This window comes from Atractosteus spatula, chromosome 6, assembly GCF_055471065.1.
Source record: "Atractosteus spatula isolate fAtrSpa1 chromosome 6, fAtrSpa1.hap1, whole genome shotgun sequence".
NCBI lineage: Eukaryota > Metazoa > Chordata > Actinopteri > Semionotiformes > Lepisosteidae > Atractosteus > Atractosteus spatula.
In genome coordinates, this window is record NC_142711.1 from 61,270,404 (window position 1) to 61,291,181 (window position 20,778).

The 20,778-nt window shown below is 40.0% G+C and overlaps 1 protein-coding gene across 1 annotated transcript; it reads left to right on the top strand.

The window, feature by feature from the left end:
- The first annotated feature begins 945 nt into the window (after positions 1 to 945).
- Positions 946 to 20,250, top strand: elovl2 (ELOVL fatty acid elongase 2). Its single transcript, XM_088918836.1, has 8 exons — positions 946 to 1,199; positions 9,337 to 9,400; positions 13,793 to 13,980; positions 15,408 to 15,485; positions 16,583 to 16,754; positions 18,066 to 18,190; positions 18,298 to 18,432; positions 19,398 to 20,250. Exons 1-8 carry the CDS (start codon positions 1,197 to 1,199, stop codon positions 19,524 to 19,526), a joined length of 894 nt encoding a protein of 297 aa, XP_088774962.1. The 5' UTR covers positions 946 to 1,196; the 3' UTR covers positions 19,527 to 20,250.
- The last annotated feature ends 528 nt before the right edge of the window (positions 20,251 to 20,778 follow it).

Consider the following 20,778-nt stretch of genomic DNA (forward strand, 5'->3'; position numbering starts at 1 on the left):
TGCTCTTCAATAATGTCAGTGCATTTCAACACAGTGATCACGAGAAGTCCTCTCCTTTCAATGTGTTTTTTTCTTAGCAACATTTGAAACAAAATATCCCTAATTCCCAGAGGGGCCTTTCGCACTGACGGGAGTCAGGACGGCGCAATATTATTTTCAGATATCAAGAGCACAGCAGTACCTCTGGAATGTAATATTCCGTAGAGAGTTTTCCTAATGAGGATACAGCCGGGAAATGCGATATACTGTATCGCGGGTGAACAGAAATACTGAGGGGGCTACACAGAAATAGCGGTAAGTACTGCAGTACCTGCAGTACTGTATGTTAAAGCTTTTAAGGAGAACGCACCTGAAGGCATTGTATTTGCTTTCCGTGACATTTCTGGGATACAGAACAGCCTTTAGAAACGACCTCGACCCCTTGACAGCGATTTAATTTTCCATTGGTGATCATTTTCACATTGCCGATGGTAGGAGACTTGTATTCTGGAGCATATCTTTTCACAGACATTATCGCGTGAAAAATGTAGCAATACAAAGACAACTGATTACATTTTAACTACACTGAATTGATGATGCTGTTTTTTTTTACCTTCACTATAAGCAAATTGCCTTTTTAGAAAGGCAACAAAGTACCCGCACTCTGATTACAGTAATCGATAATGTAAAGGTTTTAAGATGCATCACACCTGCACATTTCCATAATGGTAGGGAGCTGGCGCTTGGGCTTTCCAGTTTAGGTCTATGATAACACTTGAGGCTGCAGCCTCGCCATTTTCAAGCCGGCAGAAATGCGCCGGCTAGCCTTGTGCCTGGCGACAGCTCACGATGCGCAGACTTTGTAATGTCAAAACCAGCCACCCCCCCCCGCCTCACTCACATTCGCCCAGTCACATCGCTCCCCGGCTCCGGCACGATGTGGTGCGATTTCCTGCTTATTGTTGTGGGAAGGGGGCCGGCGGAGGAGGCGGGCGTGATTGGCTGTGGACCTTTGTCGGTCATTTCGCTCTTTCTTCCCCTGCTTCTGCTGTCTTTTTGAACCCGGTTGAATGACGTCCCTGTCAGCGCTGGGCTTGTAGCTGCTGCCTAAGTGAAGACAGAGAAGAGATACCCTGGACAGCGCAACTCCTGTCTAAACTACCCGCCCGCAGCTGCCGGCTGTAGTACCAGCACTCCCAAATTCACACTGAATAAATATGGTGAGTGTCACTATCATTTTTATTTTGGCCATGTGTGAATAGCCGTTCTTAATGTTCTGTTAAAATGGTTTCTGGTGAAGGCGCTGTCATTCATTGATTCAAGATTTATGTGCAGTCGGTTTCGTTTTTTGCAAGTGTGCCTTTAGGGACGCATGATCTTAACCTGCTCAAGGCAGTAGGATAACAATTTCTGTGTCTGATCTAGGGCATGTTTCGCTGTTGAGACAAAAAGCTCCACACCGCGTTTCATGTCATGGACTTGAATCGTGTTTGAAGTGGTCTTGGAGATCAGCATTGACACATCTTTTCGAAAAAGCTCACATCCTTTTGGAACAATTAAATATGGTGTCGTAATAATAAAAACTAGACTAGTCGACGGGAGGCATGAAGTTCTTCAGTGAAGGAGGCTGTAACAATGAAGGCATGCACCAGAGTACAGGAGCTACAGAAGCCTTTAACGCGTCCCAAACTCGAAACATACTGTAAAGCTGTATCCTCCAGTCCTCAAGAGAGGGTCGGTCTCCCGAACTAACTTTGTGTGCGCGGATGCTGTTTTTTTCTTTCTGCAAACCAAATCTGAACTAATGCATAGTAAAATCGCCAATGATAAAGATATCGCGTAACCTATTCTGGAAAAAGAAAGTACGAGTTTTAACCCTCTTGTTAAAAACTGATATAATCCCTATAAAGCGTGTACATTGTGCAGAAATCTAACATAAGGTTGTATTGTGCTCTTTTCACATTGCTCTTCTGTTCGATGTTCAAATTCTATTCTATGAGGATCTTCAACCAATTTATTTTAACAGTTGCTCCCGATCTATAGTTTAGACTGCAAATGTAGTCTTTTGCTTTACGGATATTTGGACAGGAACATCTTACAAGTATCAGATGTATCAGATTTTTGACGGGTCGTGTATGCTTTGCCTTGTGGCATTGGGTTCTAGTCCTGGAGGTTTCTGATCGTTGTGAAATGAAGATTGCTAAATGACAAGTGTGGTATAACAGGCAAAACATGTTATTGTAGTCGAAAACAGTAGTGCAGTCTGATTAAATTATTTATTTATATTATTGACTGTTCAAACAATCCAGTATATTCATTAATCACATTGAAGATGTCTAAGACGTTTGCGAAGTAGTGTAAATGCAACGCTTATCAGTAAAGGGATGCCAAATATGTAGTGCTTGTATAAATGCGAAAAAAGAGTATTTTATTGCCGTCTTTCGGATGAGACGTTGAACCAAGTCCTGACTCTCAGTGGTCATTAAAGATCCCCGGTGCATTTCTCGAGAAGAGTAAGGAGTTATCCCGGTTTCCGGGCCAAATTCCCCCCCGCCTTTACCGTGGCCTCCAAATTTTCCCCATGTATGATTGGCTTACACTTGCCCTGCGATGGACTGGCGCCCCAGGGTGAACCCCGCCTTGCGCTCGTTGCTTGCCGGGTAGGCTCCGGCTTCCCGCGACCCTGTACAGCATAAAGCGGTTCGGCAAATGACATGACATGACATGACATTTTCTTAGTGATACAAACACTAGTTCATCCCATATATGACCTAAATGGAATGTATTTATACAATTATAAAATAATATTAAATATAATACAAATAAAAATATATTAAATCATCCGTGCTCATTTTAGTAATATTACAGCGATCTGAATTCTGCGTGTAAAAGTGCTGGGGGACGCTTGGTTTAGCTTCTGCGCTCACATTCACCTCACCCCTCAAACATCTGACCCAGAGTCACACTGCGGAGCTAAGACCCAGATGATTTGCATGAATTTGTGCTCATTTACTTATCTTTACACAGCTGAGACCTACCCCTGAAAGCACTGTAAATGCCAGTAGTCCCCATCACACCTGGTCCTTGTTTTGCATTGAATTGAAACTGGGAAGAACTAAGTGTGTTAGAAGTGCTTTTTTTTCATAATTAGATGGACCTCAGACTTTACAGAAATCCTGGGACTAGACCTCAGTGTCTGTCTGGCAGTTAGGAATGCGACAAAGAACTCCCTGGTCTTGAAATCAGGCTTGTCACTAGACGAGCAAGACAGTATTATTGATAGACAGTACAGCCCACATTTAATTTTTAGTTTTAGATAACGCTGAAAACCAACACGTTGTTAGTCCCTTATTACTTATGTAACCAGCTAATGTCTGTTTGACAGATTTGCAGGTTTGTTTGAGCTCAGGTGTTGGCCAGTGAACTAGATTCAGTGTTTCTCAAAACATCTGGGGAGGTTATGAGAGGATCCCAGAGTGTTTGGAAGATAACGCTTTAATTTACCCAAGATTTTCTGTTGAAATTTGTCACCAAGGTTTCTGTAATGTGGTTGCCATTCGTGCGTAAAAGAAACATCTCTGAACTCATGTTAGATAAACCTGCACATCTACAAACTCAGAACTTGTGCACCGTTAAAATGCTCAAGACATGTTCCTTGAGTGTTGGTCCTGAATCTGTGGTTCTTTGTGTTTCAGTGCAGTGCACCATACAGTAATACTTGTTTACACAATCCATGTACTGCAGTGTGGAGATGTACAGTGGAGCAGGTTTATTTCTGGAATATTTATATTCGCACGTACATGTCTTTTTTAAAGATCACCCAAAGCTGTTGTCCCTCTGTAGTGTTTATGAATACGTTTCCCTACCTTAGGCTCAGTCATAGGAACACAGATCAGGGTGCTCCTTAGCAACCAGGTCACAGGAGAATAACACTGACATAGACTATCATAAAATAAGAACCGTGTGTCTAAGGAACACCTAAAATTAAAACTAAATGAAAACCTTTTCTGATGTAGTGAAACAGCAAACAAGCGCTTCTAAACCTATTAACTGCACCTAAGTGAGGCTTCAGTTCAAGCTGGTGTGATGAAAGAATTTACAGGTACTGCTTATGCATTGAAGTAAAACTTGTTTCAGGCATTTTTATTAAAACCTGATAAATATATTTAGGTGTGTTCATCCACATGCACATTTAAATAACTTCAGAATGGACAGTTAAACCAGGGAGAAAAATATAACCTCGGTATAGCAGATAAAGATATACATGTATTATTTCAGCATTGTCGTGAACCACAAAAAATACTAAACATGTTCAGAAGTACTTATCATCTGAATGTTGTGTTTTCATGCATTATGTTCAAGAGTTTCAAAATGGCAAAATAATAGTACAATAAATTCTCAATTTAATGGACTTCAGACTTACAGTAACAGACAAAATTGGCTAAAGGGGAATTTTGTCTGTGAAATAAAAAATAGCAGACTTGCTCCATGATAACTGTTCCAATTGAGCCAGGAACCAGCTGATTGGATTGTTAAGACCTGAGCTGGAAGGAAAACCTTCAGACACATAATATTTCTGCAGTCCTTCAGCTTTAAAAATGAGATTGCTTGAACCTCAGTCTTGGGAAAGTTTATTAACCCAGCTCAGGGTTAGAGATAACAGATATAATAATGTGATTGTAATATGTCACAACCAATGTAGAAATGTGTGTGAATTTGTCTACATGGAATAAATGTACATTTTCTTAAAAGTATTATTTCTCAATCACCAAATGTTGCACACAGCATAGTTTTTTTGCAAAGATAGAAAAACATTTAAAGACAGAAGGAAGGGGCAGAGATGTACTGTTCAGCATGTGCTGTATGTGCTGTCCAGAACTGCATTAAAAATCAAACCAGAGCCTCATTCATAAAAGCCTCTGGTGCAGTTAGAAATATCCACATCAGCAAGGATGGGAACATACAGTACTGCAATGAAATGGCACAATTGTAAACCCTGATTAAAAGTGACTGAAAGCCTTATGCATAAGTGCAAATTATCCATAAGGCTTTCAGTTGCTTTCAGTATCAATTTCCCTTCGGGATCAATAAAGTCTCATCTATCTATCTTACATGTCTGAAATTTAGAAGGTGATTAATTTTACACAAGCTGACGGTTCTCAATGTCTGCCCATGCAGATTGAAAAGGGAAGGGTGCCATCTTCACAGGAGAGAGGACTAACAGACACCAGCACATAGAGTTTTCAAGCCTAGCTTAAAATATGAGAGCAGAAATGCTTACCTCAAACACAGTACTGGCTCTACTGTTGGCAACTTCTTACATTATGTCTTTTCTGCCTGCTATTAACAGATTTCTGATTTTTTGCAACGTCAAGTTCAATGATTTGACCTCCAATTGTTTCCACATGGCGTGTCTCCTACGTGGTCTCTATAGCTGCCCTGTGCTTTGCAGTCAGTGGCATCTGTGTATGGGATCATAACAATTTGAAGAACGTATATTGAGTAATACCATCTGATAGGAGATGTCAGGAAATGTCTGTTCATTAGATCTGTGCTTAAATTACATGCATTTGTAAATTAGATGTGTGACGCTGTGCTAATGATGTGCTGATTAATGTCTTCCTTTGCACGCAGCTACATTACTGGCATTTATCTCTGTGAGTGCACACCTACTCATTGTTACAGACATCTCAGTTACTGCTTATAAGTGGGAGGGCTACACTACCATCTTGCACAGGAATCAGGGGAAGTCTGCCCCAGCCTTGTCTTGATGGGTCTGCTGTAATTATCACTGCCAGGATAATGAATAATGATGCTAATTGCTTGCAAGCGTGCGGTGCTTTTCATCCCAAAGGATTTCAAAGCACTTCCTATGAGAGAGAGAGAGAGAGAGAGAGAGAGAGAGGGGAACCGCCTCACCCACGAGTGAAGTGCGGCACTGAGTTTGGAGATGTCTGGCTTTCATTATGTTCCCTCAGCTCCACCACAGAGCAGATCAGGCGGCGTCCCAGCCTTCCTACAGCTCGCTTTGGTGCAGCATCAGCTCTTCACCACCCCAGCGTGTATAGTGCATGGAGGGTCAGCTATGCATCGCCCCAGAGTATTGTCTCTACCTGAGTCACTGCTTCTGGGTGCTCCGGGGGCTCATCTGCCTGACCCCTGGAGGCTGTGTGCAGGAGCACCTCCTGGCTTGCAGCACCGTTAAGCCTTGGTGTCTGCCTCTGGAGAGCACTGTTTGTCCCTGGGCCAACATTGCCATATGCCTGCCTCAGGAAATCTCATCTCATCACATCACACAGAGGGCTGCATTTAACTTTCAAGAAGGCCTGACAGTAAGACTTGTCAATATTTGTCATAGTTCCAGAGACCTGGAAACCTGGCCTCTCATCTTTAAGTGAAAGGCAGCAGTTTTAAATATAGCGGGCTTGTTAGGTGCTCCGCTCTGCTGCTGCAGTACTGTACTGTATAGTGCATGAATGTTCTCAGAGACGGGGAGGTGTTCAGAGGGACCTGCTTCTTAATGGATTATTATGATCAGATTTGGATCCAGCTGTATTCAGTAGCTGAAGGTAATTGGCTTGCTTTTCAAACTATAGCATTAGAACTATAAATAGATATTGTATCTGTTGCTTGTTCAAACTCACGGGATCACTAGTATTATTTTTCCAGACGTTTACCAGGTGCGTGAGCCATCTGATACAAGTTATCAAGTTTCTGCTCGAAGTTACATGAGTGACCAAAAGTAGAGGGTACAACCACACACACAGGAGCGTTGAATTCTTAACCGCAATACCAAATCATACGTTTGCGAATGGCATGTTGTAGAAAAATGAAATCCAGCTATTTGTGAAACAAATCACATACAGTATTATACTACATTACATTTCGACAATCTCTATACAAATCCATGGAGTAAAAGTGCTTATTTCTTATGTTCTTTGTCATTAAAAAGGAACACTGCCATTATCATTGTGCTGTAAAAGGGGATTTATCATTATGATGTTATTGATTAATATGCCGTTTAGGGGTAAACGTGAAAAATATGTCAAATGAACACAATTTTCATGAATTGTAGCCCTGACAATAGGTGGAATTCATTCTGACCTGTCACAAGGAGATGAAAATCCTGATACACTACTTGAAGGCTACGTGTAGGGTTCGTGGTCTTACAGGGCTTTATTGGCATGTGCTAAGACCCAGACTTTGTCACTGACTGCAGTCTGAAAGACCCTGGTTCTCTGGGTGATTGATATTGAAAAAAAGAAGCAATCTTTACAGGAAGAATTGTAGGAGCCATGTTGTTAAAGCTAATAGCTTGTCTTATTTCAATGAACAGCTGGATGGTGTTCTTGGATTAATTAGCTACTGAAAAACGAAACTAAATAAATAGGCCTAATGGCCCCCCTCTTGTATCTAATCATTCTTATGTATCCTGGTTTCAAACCACTTTTGCCTGATGTGTCACCTGAAGTGAATTTAGAAAGATGAAAAAGTAGAAATGATCCCTACTTATATCTAGTGAGGCAGTTTGGTGCTTTTTAAAGTTTCTAAAATGTCTTGGAAGTAATTAGGCTTTTAAAGAGGAAAGTAATGCACGGCACAGTTTGTGTATTCCATTTGTATCACAATAGTAGAAAAAATGAATAGAAAGAATCTGAGATAGTGCAGATAGAGCTATCAGAATGATCTTAACTCTTTTTTCTACGCAGTCCAACAGAACAATATTAGAATCACAGTATCCGTCTGTGGTAATTGTGAAACATGATATCTTTTCTCTGGAACAAGATGGGGTTCCTGGGTTTAGCTTAGTGCTTGCTGTTCACTTGCAGAATGCTCTTTGTGTTAAAGAATACAACTTTCACTGTCAGGTCATCAATCCAATGACGAAGTTCCTGAGAACAGCGATGAACAACATTCTCCATGTTGCATCCCTTTATCCGTGTAAAAAACTCTGGAGCAGAACTGTATACTACTGCAGTCTTTGCAAGAGGCACTGTACTGAAATTTCAGAACCCAGCTACTTTCAAATTGCCCTTCTAACTTTCCTGTTCATTTGTTACAGTACACCACAGTGTGCTTTCATCAATAATCATTGCTAAGAGTCTCTACTGTTGTTACTCCTGGCTTGAATGGATTGTTTTTTTAATGGCAAACATGTCTTAGTCTAAATACTTTATCTTGCTAATCTTAAAAGGAAGTTATTCTTACTTTTTATAAATACAAATATTTTTTTTCCCCACTCTTGTAAGTGTGGAGGCACTTTGAAGTTTGAACAATGACACTCATTTGAAGAAATAAAAACGGCACAATCTTTTGTACTTGGCAGTAAAAGGGTAAAGTATGCAAAGTAAGCATATCAAACAGGCTGAATTTATCACCTCTGATTTGTAACCTTTCTTAATTTCTTAGAAATTAAAGCATAATTAACACAATCAGGTACAGCACAATTAGGCTGGTTGTTATCCCTACAGCTATTAAAGTGGTAAATATCTGTAGATTGGTACTGTAGATCATTTTCTGAAAGATAAGCATATTTTGTAATATAACTAGAAGAGTGTCAGCAGTGTGGAGTCAATGGTATCAATGAAGGTCACATTGTGATGACTGATGGCTGACGTATGGTTTTCTTACTGTTTCGTATGTGATGAGAAGAGGCTGTGAGGTCTGATTAACAGCTCCCTATGTCTCCTGCAATTCACAGTCTGCTGGTATTTGCCTTACACAGAGATTAGGATCACAGTTTTGCCACAGCTTTAAATATGAGCTTTGTGATTGTTCATAAGATAAAGAAAATAGGTCATCATTATTTATATTTTACTGCTTTTACCTTTTATTTATTTGCCAGATACTGTAGTTTTCATAATCTAATAATACTGCACCAGCATAATACTGTGATGCAGTACTAATTACTGTATAAGTCAAATTGAAGATCCCAAGAGCAACTACCTTTTTTGGTGGTTTGCTACTCATGATGAGCACTCAGTAGCTGAAACTATTCATCTTTACATTTTATTCATCATTCGTTTCTTTCTTTCAATGCTTTGTTTTCTATGCCACAGTGGTGTAAATGTCTTGGCCAGATTATCATATGAAAAGATAATTTACTTCTCAATTGATGTATGTGTTTTAAAATGTTTAAATGAATAATTCTTGTTTGCATATACTGTATACTATGAAGGACGGAGGAAGGTGTCTTAATATGACATGATATTTTACAGACAGATGGGTTTTACTGATGCTTTTGGCCTTGATGAAAAAAAACTACCATGAAAGCTTTTTTATTTTATTTTTTGTTCAATGAAGATTGGACAGTTTTCTAATTACTTATGGGATTTGTTTCTTGTATTTTATTTTTAGGACCAACTAGAGGCCTTTGACAAACAGTTAAATGATTTTGTGGATTATTTATTTGGACCAAGAGGTGAGTATGCCCTTTGAGATTCGCGTGGTTCTTCATTTCATTTTTGAATGACTGTATCTTGGCTGACAAGGTGTATGTACTGTATTTCTGTGACTTTTAACAGCCTGAGGTAAATATTCATCACAATGGCTAAATGAAATAAGTGTGTAAATCTGTGAAAATACAGTAGATAATAATTTGAAGAATCCCATTTATTTCAGAGCAGACAAACTAATAACTTTAGGTTTTAAGGCAGCAGTGTAGTTTCAGGGCTCTGAACTGTTGATGTGTTGCTGCAGGTTGTGCGACGATACTGCACATTGTGCGACGGCATTACAGCGGTACCTTTGTACTGTTGTGCACTTGCACAAGCTACACCACCACGTGCACATTGCTCCAGTAACATGCCCAGCTGTATAAATGAGTGCAAAAGTAAGTTGATTTGGGTAGAAACATCAGCCAATTCATTAATAATAACAGGCAGGTCTCTAAACAATCCATCGTGTGGGTCGAACACAGCTTTAATAAGCAGCAGTGTTTTATTGAATATTTCAGAGAATCTTAGAGATATTGACTTGACAATTTATAGCATCCGTTCTTGTAATTTCTGCATACAACCTCGCTAGCTTTGTGCAGCTCAAATGTAAGATACAGTATTCATTTCCTGTAGATTGAGGATCCCAGTTCCCTGTTTTATGAGCAACAAGAATGATGCTGCTTGGGGCAGTTAGGGTGAATGAATGTCCTCCTCTTTTTATTTTTGAAAGAATATGACATTTGAAAATTTGAAATCCATGGTACTGGGACTACAGAGCAGACAGGGTAATGCAAAATCATTGCTGCGTTGTCTTAAGAGGAGCCGAGAATGGCCAGTGCTCACTTTGACAGGCCAGTGACTAACTTCCCTCTAAAAGGCCTGCAAGTTGCTGACCCCACGATAGGAGAAACACTTAAGAGATGCATGCTGGTCATTGTCAGGGAAATGATCAAGGAAAATTATCAAACGTTCTGAATTCTTTCAGAACACTGCTCATGCTGGATTGTAGTATTGTAGTGAATGGGTTTACACAGATCTTCTAGCTTAGACAGGTGAAGGGTGGCTCACATACTGTACAGTAACTTCATGGGACACGTCCTGTGACTGGCCTTCATGTGGTAGGAAAATACTTCTGAGAAATTCCAATGCCAAATTACAGCTTAAGCCTCAAGTGAATTCCCAATTAAAATATGAAAGCCCAGGCAATTATTCCATACCCAGAAAATATGTATCGCTGTCATGCTCACTCATTATTGTAAGATGTGCACAGATAACATTTATAACTACAAAACTAGACTTATTATACATGAAGAACAAGAGGCTAGAAAACAACTCAAAACCCCATCCGAAAAGAAAATAATTTCTTTTTTTTAATGGATGTTAACATGACTCTTACTGCCAGGGACAGATATGTGCTTACGTTAGTGCTCAGTGCCCATCTACCACATGTCCTTGCTTACACAGTACTGGAATTAATGATGGAAGCAAAGTAAAATATGACTGTGTAAAACAAATTGTGCATTTTAAATGAATAGCTTTTGTGTAAAAATGAAATGCTACCTAATACAGAATTTTATCGATTTTCTACAGGGTCCTTGGTTGTCAGACAATAAGAAAGTGTCACAGCCCCTCAAGGCTTATGTAGTATATGTGAGTATAGGTGGTGATACCACTGTAGGGTATGTTTAGCATGTGGAGAGCACTATGTCAAAGACTAAGGCTTTAAGACTCTTTGCTTCATTCTCGGATTTTGTTTTTGTTTTTTTGCTTCTGCAAAGTTTTTGGACCATCTACACATCCAGTTGAAATCCCTTTCTGTCAGTGTGTACCTCACATGTCCAGTTTATCCTTTGTTTCCTTGATTACCGCTAATGCTGAATATCACAATTTTTGTCTGAACTGCTTCTATTCGGCAATAATAAGTTCTCTATATACAGTAGGTTCTATTCTCTTTTGTTGAAATGATAATAGTTTTCACCCTGTGCTGTTATGTGATTATTTGCAGTAATTCCAAACTAGAACTTGCGTGGTAATCTCCTTGTGCAAACAAGAAACAACATGCAACTAAATTCTCACCTGATCCTGTGTAGTTCATTTGTTCCTGGATCACAAGACTGCTTTTCTTAAGATAAGAGATAAGATTAAGCTAATTAAGATGAATTCTCATTATATAAACTTATCTCATTATATAAACTCTTATCTTTCATAAGCTTACATAAGACTAAATTCTCTTGCATTTACCTGTGTCTCTTACTGTCAAGCCAGTTAGTAATTGTGAGTCTAAAGACATGGGATCATATACTGTATGTACTGTTTATATAATGAATTCATCTTAATTAGCTTAATTAAGAGCTCAGTTAGCTCTCACCATATCTCAATGCTATAAAGCTAAACTATCTAAATAAACAACTATTTCAACTTCACAAGACAAGAACAACTGTTCCATCTCATTAAAGCTGTTTATCAGGGCATAGCAAACTTAACATACAGTATATTAGGAACAGGTCATGGGTTTATTCCATGCTGAAAAGAAAAGAAAGGAAACACAACGTTTCGGCTGTGGAGCCTTCTTCAGGTCTGAGAAGGCTTCAGTATATACATATATACCGTACCACTTGACATACTTTTACTGCAGCTGAATGGAGTAGTCAGTTGTTTCTATAGTGTAGTGGAGTGCAGCTCATGTGGCTGCCGAGGTCACGGTTCAGGCGAGCCCCAGTGAGTCGTTTGTTTCGTGACAGCTTGGCTCAGTCTGTCAATGCTAGGCCACACCCACTGAAGCTCCGTTCCCACCACTGGCTGACACCGTTTTCTATGTCCTATGGCTTGTCGGGAGCATTAGAGGTAGGAAAGAATGAAAAATAAACGGTGGCGGCCGTTATTGCGACGCTGCCCTGACCTTCAACACTGCTGTTCCATCGGAAAAACAGGCACAGGATTAATCCCAGCTGACAAGTCCCCCTCTGCCGCCTGAGCAGCCAAAAATTCCCATCAAAGCCAGGAAGAAAAGAACACGAAGACGTTCATGGCCACCCAGCCTCAGTGCGAGCCCTGGCCTTTATTTAGTGATGTGAAAAAAAACCCCAACATTTTAATGAATTCTGTTCTTGTACAGTCTTCCATACAAATACGCAGGATGCAGACGTCTTGCCAGCACGTCCCAGTCACATGCCAGATTCCAGCTGGAATCCTTACCCTTCTGGAATACGAATGCCAGCCAGACTGTGGATTAGTCTAAGCTGAACCGTGAAAGGAGCTGGTTGCTTTCTTGTTGTGCCCCTTTCTCTCCCACACCCACTCGGTGGCCTGTTAAGGGCCTGTAATTCCCAGCCAGTGTTTGTGTATTAACCCCTGTGCCTCAAGTGTCTAACTCTGCCTTTCCACCCAAGTGTTACCCGTGAAAAACGAGCACGCTACCACATGGCTCATGAATTCGTTAATTTCACGACTCGTCACTGGACTAGGGCCTGTGTCTGATTGACCTATGTTCTGTCTGTATGAACCTGTACTGTATGTTCTTGTTTAATTTCTTTTTTTTTACTTATACTTTTTTTGCCTTTTTCTTTATCACTATATACACCCTCTTTGGGTTTGGAAAGACACTTTATAAATAAAAGTTACTAGAAAACCTTATACGTACCTGTGAGGACCCTTCACCAGTATTTTGGGGGCAGGGGCATTTCACATTTTCTAAAAAGATGAGACTTCTCTTATTTCTGGAGGGCTTCTTGCAGAAACACAGCTAAATATTTCTGTACTTTAGTCTACTTCATATGTACTGTAAATGGTAACAAAATGGCTACTTTCAACATTCACCCTAGATGATTCCCTAGGGAGACATACAATATATCTTAGTCATTTTTAATCATGTGGTTCTTGATTTTGAAGTTTGGACAAGGAGAAGTAAATTATCAAAGAGAATTTGTCAATTAGCTACCAAACATCTCATGCAGGGAAGATTTTCATTTTCAGCATTAACGGTCCCCTCACAATTGGACTGAGCTTGTCAGAACAGTTCTGTAAGGAGGAATGGGCAAACGCTGTCATATCTAGGTGTGCTACAGTGGTACAGATCTATCCAAACAGAATTATGACTGTGATTCAAGCAGATGGTACTTCCACCAAGTACTAACTCAGGGGTGTGTTCACTTCCGACATCCAACCCATTTTTATAGGTTTTCATTTGTGATTAGTTTTGGCACTTGTTTTTCACATTGTGTTACAATGTGTAAAAAAGTCTAATTAAAATCTGACTCAATGTGTCATGTTTTCAGGCTACCAAATGTGTTACTTTGGAAAGGGAGAGTAGATTTTCTATAGGCACTGTATGTGTATGGCTTTGAACTAACTAAGGAAATGTTGTATTTTCCTTTCAGACGCAAGAGTCAGAGGATGGTTCATGCTGGATTCCTGTCTACCCACACTCTTGCTCACCCTAGTCTACCTGGTGATAGTATATTTTGGACCACTGTATATGAAGAACAGACCTGCATATTCTTTGAAAGGAGTTTTAATTGCATATAACTTTGCAGTCACTATGTTGTCTCTGTACATGCTTATTGAGGTAAGAGCAACAAAGGTCTTAGCCATTCACATTTGAATTGATTATTTTGTTGACCATCGTGAGCTCGTATCTTTAGCTTCCACAGTGATGGTCAGTATCGTGAGTTATTTTGCAAACTGCTGTGCCAGGGGTTCCCAGTCCTGATACTGGGTACTTGCACTCTTACTTGTTTTCATTGCAGCTGATCTCTTTCATCCAATCATTAATTGATTAGCTGGACCTCAGTTGGGCCAACGGGTTGCTTGTTTGGAAGCTTTGAAAGTTATTTTCCTACTTAGAGGTTGGAGATCTTAGGTTGTTTATGAAACAAAACAGTTTTAATTTTAGTCTTTGTGAGTGTACAGAAAGATATGTTTCTGTGTCATGCTGATATTGGACTTTGAGCAAAGTGGTCAAGGAATAATGCTGTGGGTAAAAGGAGATTCTAGTTCAGGGCTATATTTATTTAATGAATACCCCAGAAAATGTTTGTAGCTTTCCTTGTCCTTTATCTAGACGGACATGCCTGTGTGAATAGGAATATTTTAAGAAGCCTAGGCAGTTCTCTGGGAAATAGCTAAACTGGGACAGATTTTGCATACTGGCTGCATTGTTGCTGAAGAGTGCAAAGAGTGTGGGATAACTCTCTTTTTTCTAATTCTTTATGACCACTGTTATGAACTTCTGGCTTCTCAAAGACAATAAGAGATTGTATTTCTAGGAAATTCAACTATACTGTTGAGTTCACGCAGAGGAGTGTTGCTGTGGTCAATGTGGAGCTCCTTATTATAGTGCCAAGTACAGCAGATTATTCAATGCATTGTTATAGGTAAACAGAAACCGCTTTTAAAAAAACCTAAAGCTAGGCTTGCAACAACATGCTACGAAGCACATAAAAGTAGCTCACACCAAACCCAACACAGAACGTAACTTTCATGGCTTTTAATTTCACTTACAATGAAAAACTGTGTCATTGAGAGCTCAAAACAATCTCCCGAATCCTTGGGTGAATTAGTGTAACTTGTGTGCGTTGTAATTCTGTAAAATATGATCAAACACAAATTATGAACCAAAGTCTGAAAAGCAAGCCAGCAAAACAGAAAATAGACAGATGCATGGAAGAATTAAGTGTGTTATGAAAACAAGGGCCTGATGCCGTGATATGTCAATGGGCCAGGATGTGTAATGATGGACCAAATGCCACTAAATTGACGAGTGTGGGTATACAGCGCTGTTTGTAACAGATTAGACAGTCGAACCCTAATCTGACATGATCTCATGATCATGATCTCACAGTGCAGCCTGAAGCCTCAGGCCTTGCTCCTTACTGGGGATTCACAATGGAGTGAATGCACCCCCATGACAAGCGCTCCCCAAGCACCCTGCCTTTCCAGAGGTGAGGGAGCATGTGTGTGCTCTCACGAGTACGTGCTGCTGCTCTGTTTCAGCTGATTTTAGCAACGTGGCAAGGAGGATACAAACTGCAGTGCCAGAACCTGGACAGCGCCGGCGGAGCTGACATCAGGGTAAGAGGGGAAAAAACCCGTTTTACAGCAACATCTGGGACGAGCAACTGGGTTTCTGTGCTTGCCTTCCAGTAAGCATCTACTTTTTCTACATTTTCACTCGATCTTTGCTTATAACATTACAGTATGTAACCAACTTATTATTTTGCTAAATGCTTTGAGGACAAAAGTGTGCACGCGAACACACACACACGTGTGTTATAGCATTCTCAAAGAACAAATTTGGTCCCGCAAGTCTCAACAGGTTAAACGTAGCAGAATGTTACGGTTATTTTCTCAGGTTTGTAATTAAAAATGGTACTCGCACGTTAGTAATATACTTTATATATTATATCTAGCTAAAACAGAGAAATTTCAGATAAAAAATTCTCAAGCTTTGAACGCAGCAAGAGTAACTGTTTTTAATGATATAGAGAATTTTGGATGTCCTAGCCGGGAAGTGAGCAAGACAGACTTGTGGATTAGTTGTAGTCCCCAAAGGATACACACGTTGAAACCTCTCGCAAGGCTAAAACTACCACTTTTCTCACAGAGCACTGTATACTGTATAAATGTCCAGTACAGTAACATGGTCAGAGGAAGCAAGGAGGACGTAAAAACGTTTCTGAAATAACCACATGTAAGACTTTGATGCTTGAAATGTTTAGGGAGAAACATTTTATATTTCATATAAATATTCAATACTAAAACGTGCACAGTAAAGACATTAAATGATTAAATCTTTCCACGACCAACCAACGCACCACGAGTGCCCCTCGGTCATTTTGGCCAGCCAATCACGTACCGCGGTATGACGCGTTATTATGACGTAGGGAAATGGCTGCGGTACGTGTTTGTACCGCGCACCTTGAATGGCTGCATCAGTAGCTGTTCTGGCTGCTGGAGTGCGTTTGTCTTCTTTCACACACACACACACACTGTATACGGTGTGAAGTAAGACTCCCGCTCACGCTGTGTGCTGGTGGGAATGGCCGTACAGAGCTTGAGCAGCTCGTACAAAGCGGCTCACTGGCTGGGTTGCGTTCAGCGCTGTTGGGGAAAGAAGCAACCCGGCTCTTCTGCTTCCCGGGCGGAACATTGTCCTTTCCCTCCCACAGGTTGCCAAAGTGCTCTGGTGGTATTACTTCTCCAAGCTGATCGAGTTCCTGGACACCATATTTTTTGTGCTGCGGAAAAAGAACAGCCAGATTTCGTTCCTCCACGTGTATCACCATGCCTCCATGTTCAACATCTGGTGGTGTGTGATGAACTGGATACCATGCGGACAGAGTGAGTCACAGTGTTCACCTGGCTTAGCAGATACACGTGCTGTCGTATCACACAGGGCCGATTCCAAATCAGGCCAGTAGGACAGACTCTCAGTCAGGTACGTTGCTATTTAGCATATGCCAAGGAGGCATAGGAGTTGAACAGACATCCAAAGAACGCATGAAAAAAATGTATGACATTTCCTGCAGCACATTTATATATTAATTTTGACAGCTACAGCCGTTATTAGTACAGCAGTATTAATTTAGAACAATAATAAATTGAATGCCTAAATAGGTAAAGTAAAGATCAAGATACTTCAATGTTCTGCTTAAACTGTTTTTCTGTTTTTCCTGGAGAAATGTTTTCACTCATTATTAAAGAAAGAAGGGAAATATGTGTAGCATATACAGTACTACTGAGATACAAACACAACCCTGAACTGATTAACAATAAAAAACTGTCAATATATACAGTATAAAGGCCACAAGACTACATGGGAAATGAATTCTAAAAATCAGAGGTGTTGTCAAATTTTCCTTCTATTACTGAGATTCCACTCTATTTTTTTCCACAATTTTTGCATTCAGGAGATCAATATTTTTTAGAAACATGTTAATCTATTGTACATAACTTGGATATCCCCTTTTGCTCTACACTCCAAACAAAGAGCCCAGTATATTAAGCTCATACAGTTTCTATAATACATACACAAGGTATAAGAAACAAAACTGCAGAATATTTCACTTGTTTTCAGAGGATTTTTGTGAATTATCTGTATAGCACACTACACATACAGTATGTCTATTCGGTGTAATATTAAATATACATGCATGTGTATAATTGTTATTTTCAATATTTACAAAGTCCATATATACAACCCCTGAAAAATGATAAATATCCATGAAAAACTAATTCTGCACAATTTTCCAAAATATTTGTCTTCAGATCATGCTGTCAATTTTTTTTTTTTATGGGGCAAGATTTGTCATCGTGCTGTCCCACAAGAGATTTTTTTTGTTTGTTGCTAAAACAGAGGTGCCTCCCTAGACACAGGACCCTCAGAAGGTCTTAACGTGGCCTGTGAGTCAGATGACCCAGCTGGGACAATAGTGTAATGTGATACCAGACAGAATAGGGAAACTCAGAAGGTGATCATATCTCAGCCCCCTGTTTCAGGTCTTTGAAATACATCTAAGCCTGCAGGAGCCATTATGACCCTACCTACCTATTAACCCAGGAATCCAGCCTTAGGCGTGTGCTAAAACAAACCCAGGAAATAAATGCACGTGCTGGGAATATTATTCATCCTTTCTTAAACTTTCTTTTAAGGTTTCTTTGGCCCGACCCTGAATAGTTTCATCCATGTACTAATGTATTCCTACTACGGGCTCTCTACAATCCCGTCTATGCACAAGTACCTCTGGTGGAAGAAGTACCTCACTCAGGCTCAGCTGGTAACGTATTGCCTCTCACGAGATTTGCATGCTGTTTCTTAGCGCAAGAACTCACTGTGGGCGAATGCTTTGTTCAAACAGATTCTGTCAATTTGTGCTGCTCTTAGATTCAGTTCCTCCTGACCATCACACACACCCTAAGTGCTGCTGTGGTTCCATGCGGGTTCCCCCTGGGATGCTTGCTGTTCCAGTCTTCTTACATGCTTACTCTGGTCATCCTCTTTGTCAATTTCTATGTAAAGGTAAGTTATCTTGTTGTACCAACCCATCTTGTACTCATACCCAACACTGTTAGTCAGAACCATGCTGGATGGACACCTTTAAGAGTAACAACATTCAGGCCTTTGTGCCATAGCTGTAGAAATAACTGTGGCACCTTTTCAGAACAAACGCATAAACAGTGGCAATGATCAAGATCACACGTACAGTATATGTGAAATAGCTTTGTATGCTATTAAGCCTTCTGGTACTTAAAACCTGTTTGTCGCTGACGTTGAAGGTTTTTGCTACTGTAATAACATTTATCACCTTCAAAGGTGATGTGTGGTATTGTATTGTTACGATTGTATTGTGTTTATCTGTGTCTAAGAAGTAAGGCCGGTATCTGGACATTACAATCGAAATGCGAATGTTCTATTAACCAGCCTGAAAGGACATCGCTGTTTTTCTTGGTCACATATTTGACATTATCAGTCACAAATCTATCAACTTGGTTGAAATTCAGCCTCAAATGCATGTAATCATTTTACAAAGCCTTGAAAAACACTCATGTAATTAAATCGGTCAATAATCAATCACACTGAGAATGGCTATACATTTATTATGAAACTACGCATATTTTATTTTTCTAAAACCATGCATACAGAAATAGAGTATGCATATAAATAACATTTTGAAGCGCAGAATATGAACACGACTGGAGTGATAACTACATCCAGATAGCACAGGTGGGAAACATCAACAGAATACTTAGCATCGGTTCTGCTCCAGCCTAATTTTCTGTTAGCTTCATTGCAGAGTGGATAGAGCCCGCTCGTCTTTAACACGCACTTCAAGTGACCTTTGCTATAAACATGCCTGCAGCATGTTGTCTTTGGATAGAAAAGCCTAATGGCAGTGCAGGGATCCTTTGTGCATAGTTGGGACAATGTTATTTTGGTGTAGTTTAACTCCAAGACTCGTACTGTACACCATCTTTTATCTGCAGACATACAAGAAGAAGACCTTCAGAGAAGATGGCAAATGCTCGCGAGATCTGAAAGATGGCAGGAATGGTCTTGTCAATGGCTATTCTGCCGTTTTCAATGGCACCATTTCAACCAAGAAAAGCCAGTAGTGTGTGAATACACTTTACAAGATAGAGAGGGAGATAAAGAGGTATCAGCATCTAAAGGTGCAAAATCAGATAGCTCTGTAGTTTAAACTGGAGATAAACTGTATATGTTGTTATATAGACTTATTTGTACTTAATTTTGTATCAAGTGGTTTATCTTGTTTTCTTAATGCTTGTAACTGATAATGGAAACAGTGCAGGGTACTGTATACATAGGGCTCAATTTTCTACTTTTCTTTACGTCTATATTTGGTATTAAAGAAGTGCTTAATTATCATTAAGGTAATAAAGTTTTACATGAAAAAACACTTCTTTTCCCCATCTCTGTACATTGTTACAGTATATTAAACCTTTGAAAAAGGTCTTTGAAAAAAGTGCAGAAGCCAACCCTGTGTGTACAGTACAAAGTATCACTTTGCTAGGACTTAAATCAAATCAAAGCAAAACAAAAGATGCCTTAGAAATACACAGTAAACCTTCTACCTGATGCATTACATTTTTTGGGTTTTTGAATGCCTTAGTTTTACCCATAAAGATGGCATTTAACAACTTATTTTTAAAACTATTTAAAATAACTTTCTTAATTTTTTTTAAAAAAATCTAAAACTTTACTAGACTTTTTGAGATATTCAAACTAAAGGCAAATTCAGAGACGAATGAATGTTCTGGGAGTCTTGTCTTCTGCATAAATATTAAAAAAAAAAATAAAGCAATTGAAAAAGTTTCATTGGATGTCTTTCATTAATACCGTTTCATGTCCTTGAACTGTGAAGGAAATTACTCAGACCCAGTGAACTGTTTTTGTACAAAGCAAACTACAGCTGGAGATGCAGCCACTCAAAACGAGCTTGTTACACTGTGGTAAAACACGGTGGGTGTTTTACATCACAACGCGTCCTATCGCGTCGTACCGTATACTACTGTAGCGCTCTTGGGTTCACATGGGTACGCCCCTTCTCCGCTGCTGCCTCAGGTCGGCCTCCCCACCGCTGGGGACTCGAACCCGGGCCTCCGGCGTCACTCAACAGGGACCCAGCCAGTTGAGCTAAAGGGAGATCTCCTGTCAGCCGACGGCTGTGGGAACCTTCCAGCCACAGGCGCGGATCCTGAGCCACAGAGCCACCGCCCCGCCCCTAATGTCAGTACAGTTTCCACTGTTTCATAATATTTTTGATCAGATTAATGTTTTAATGCTTCTCCCTCATCTATCAGGGAATAGGAGATGTTATACTTACCCTCTCAACCCTTACTGGGG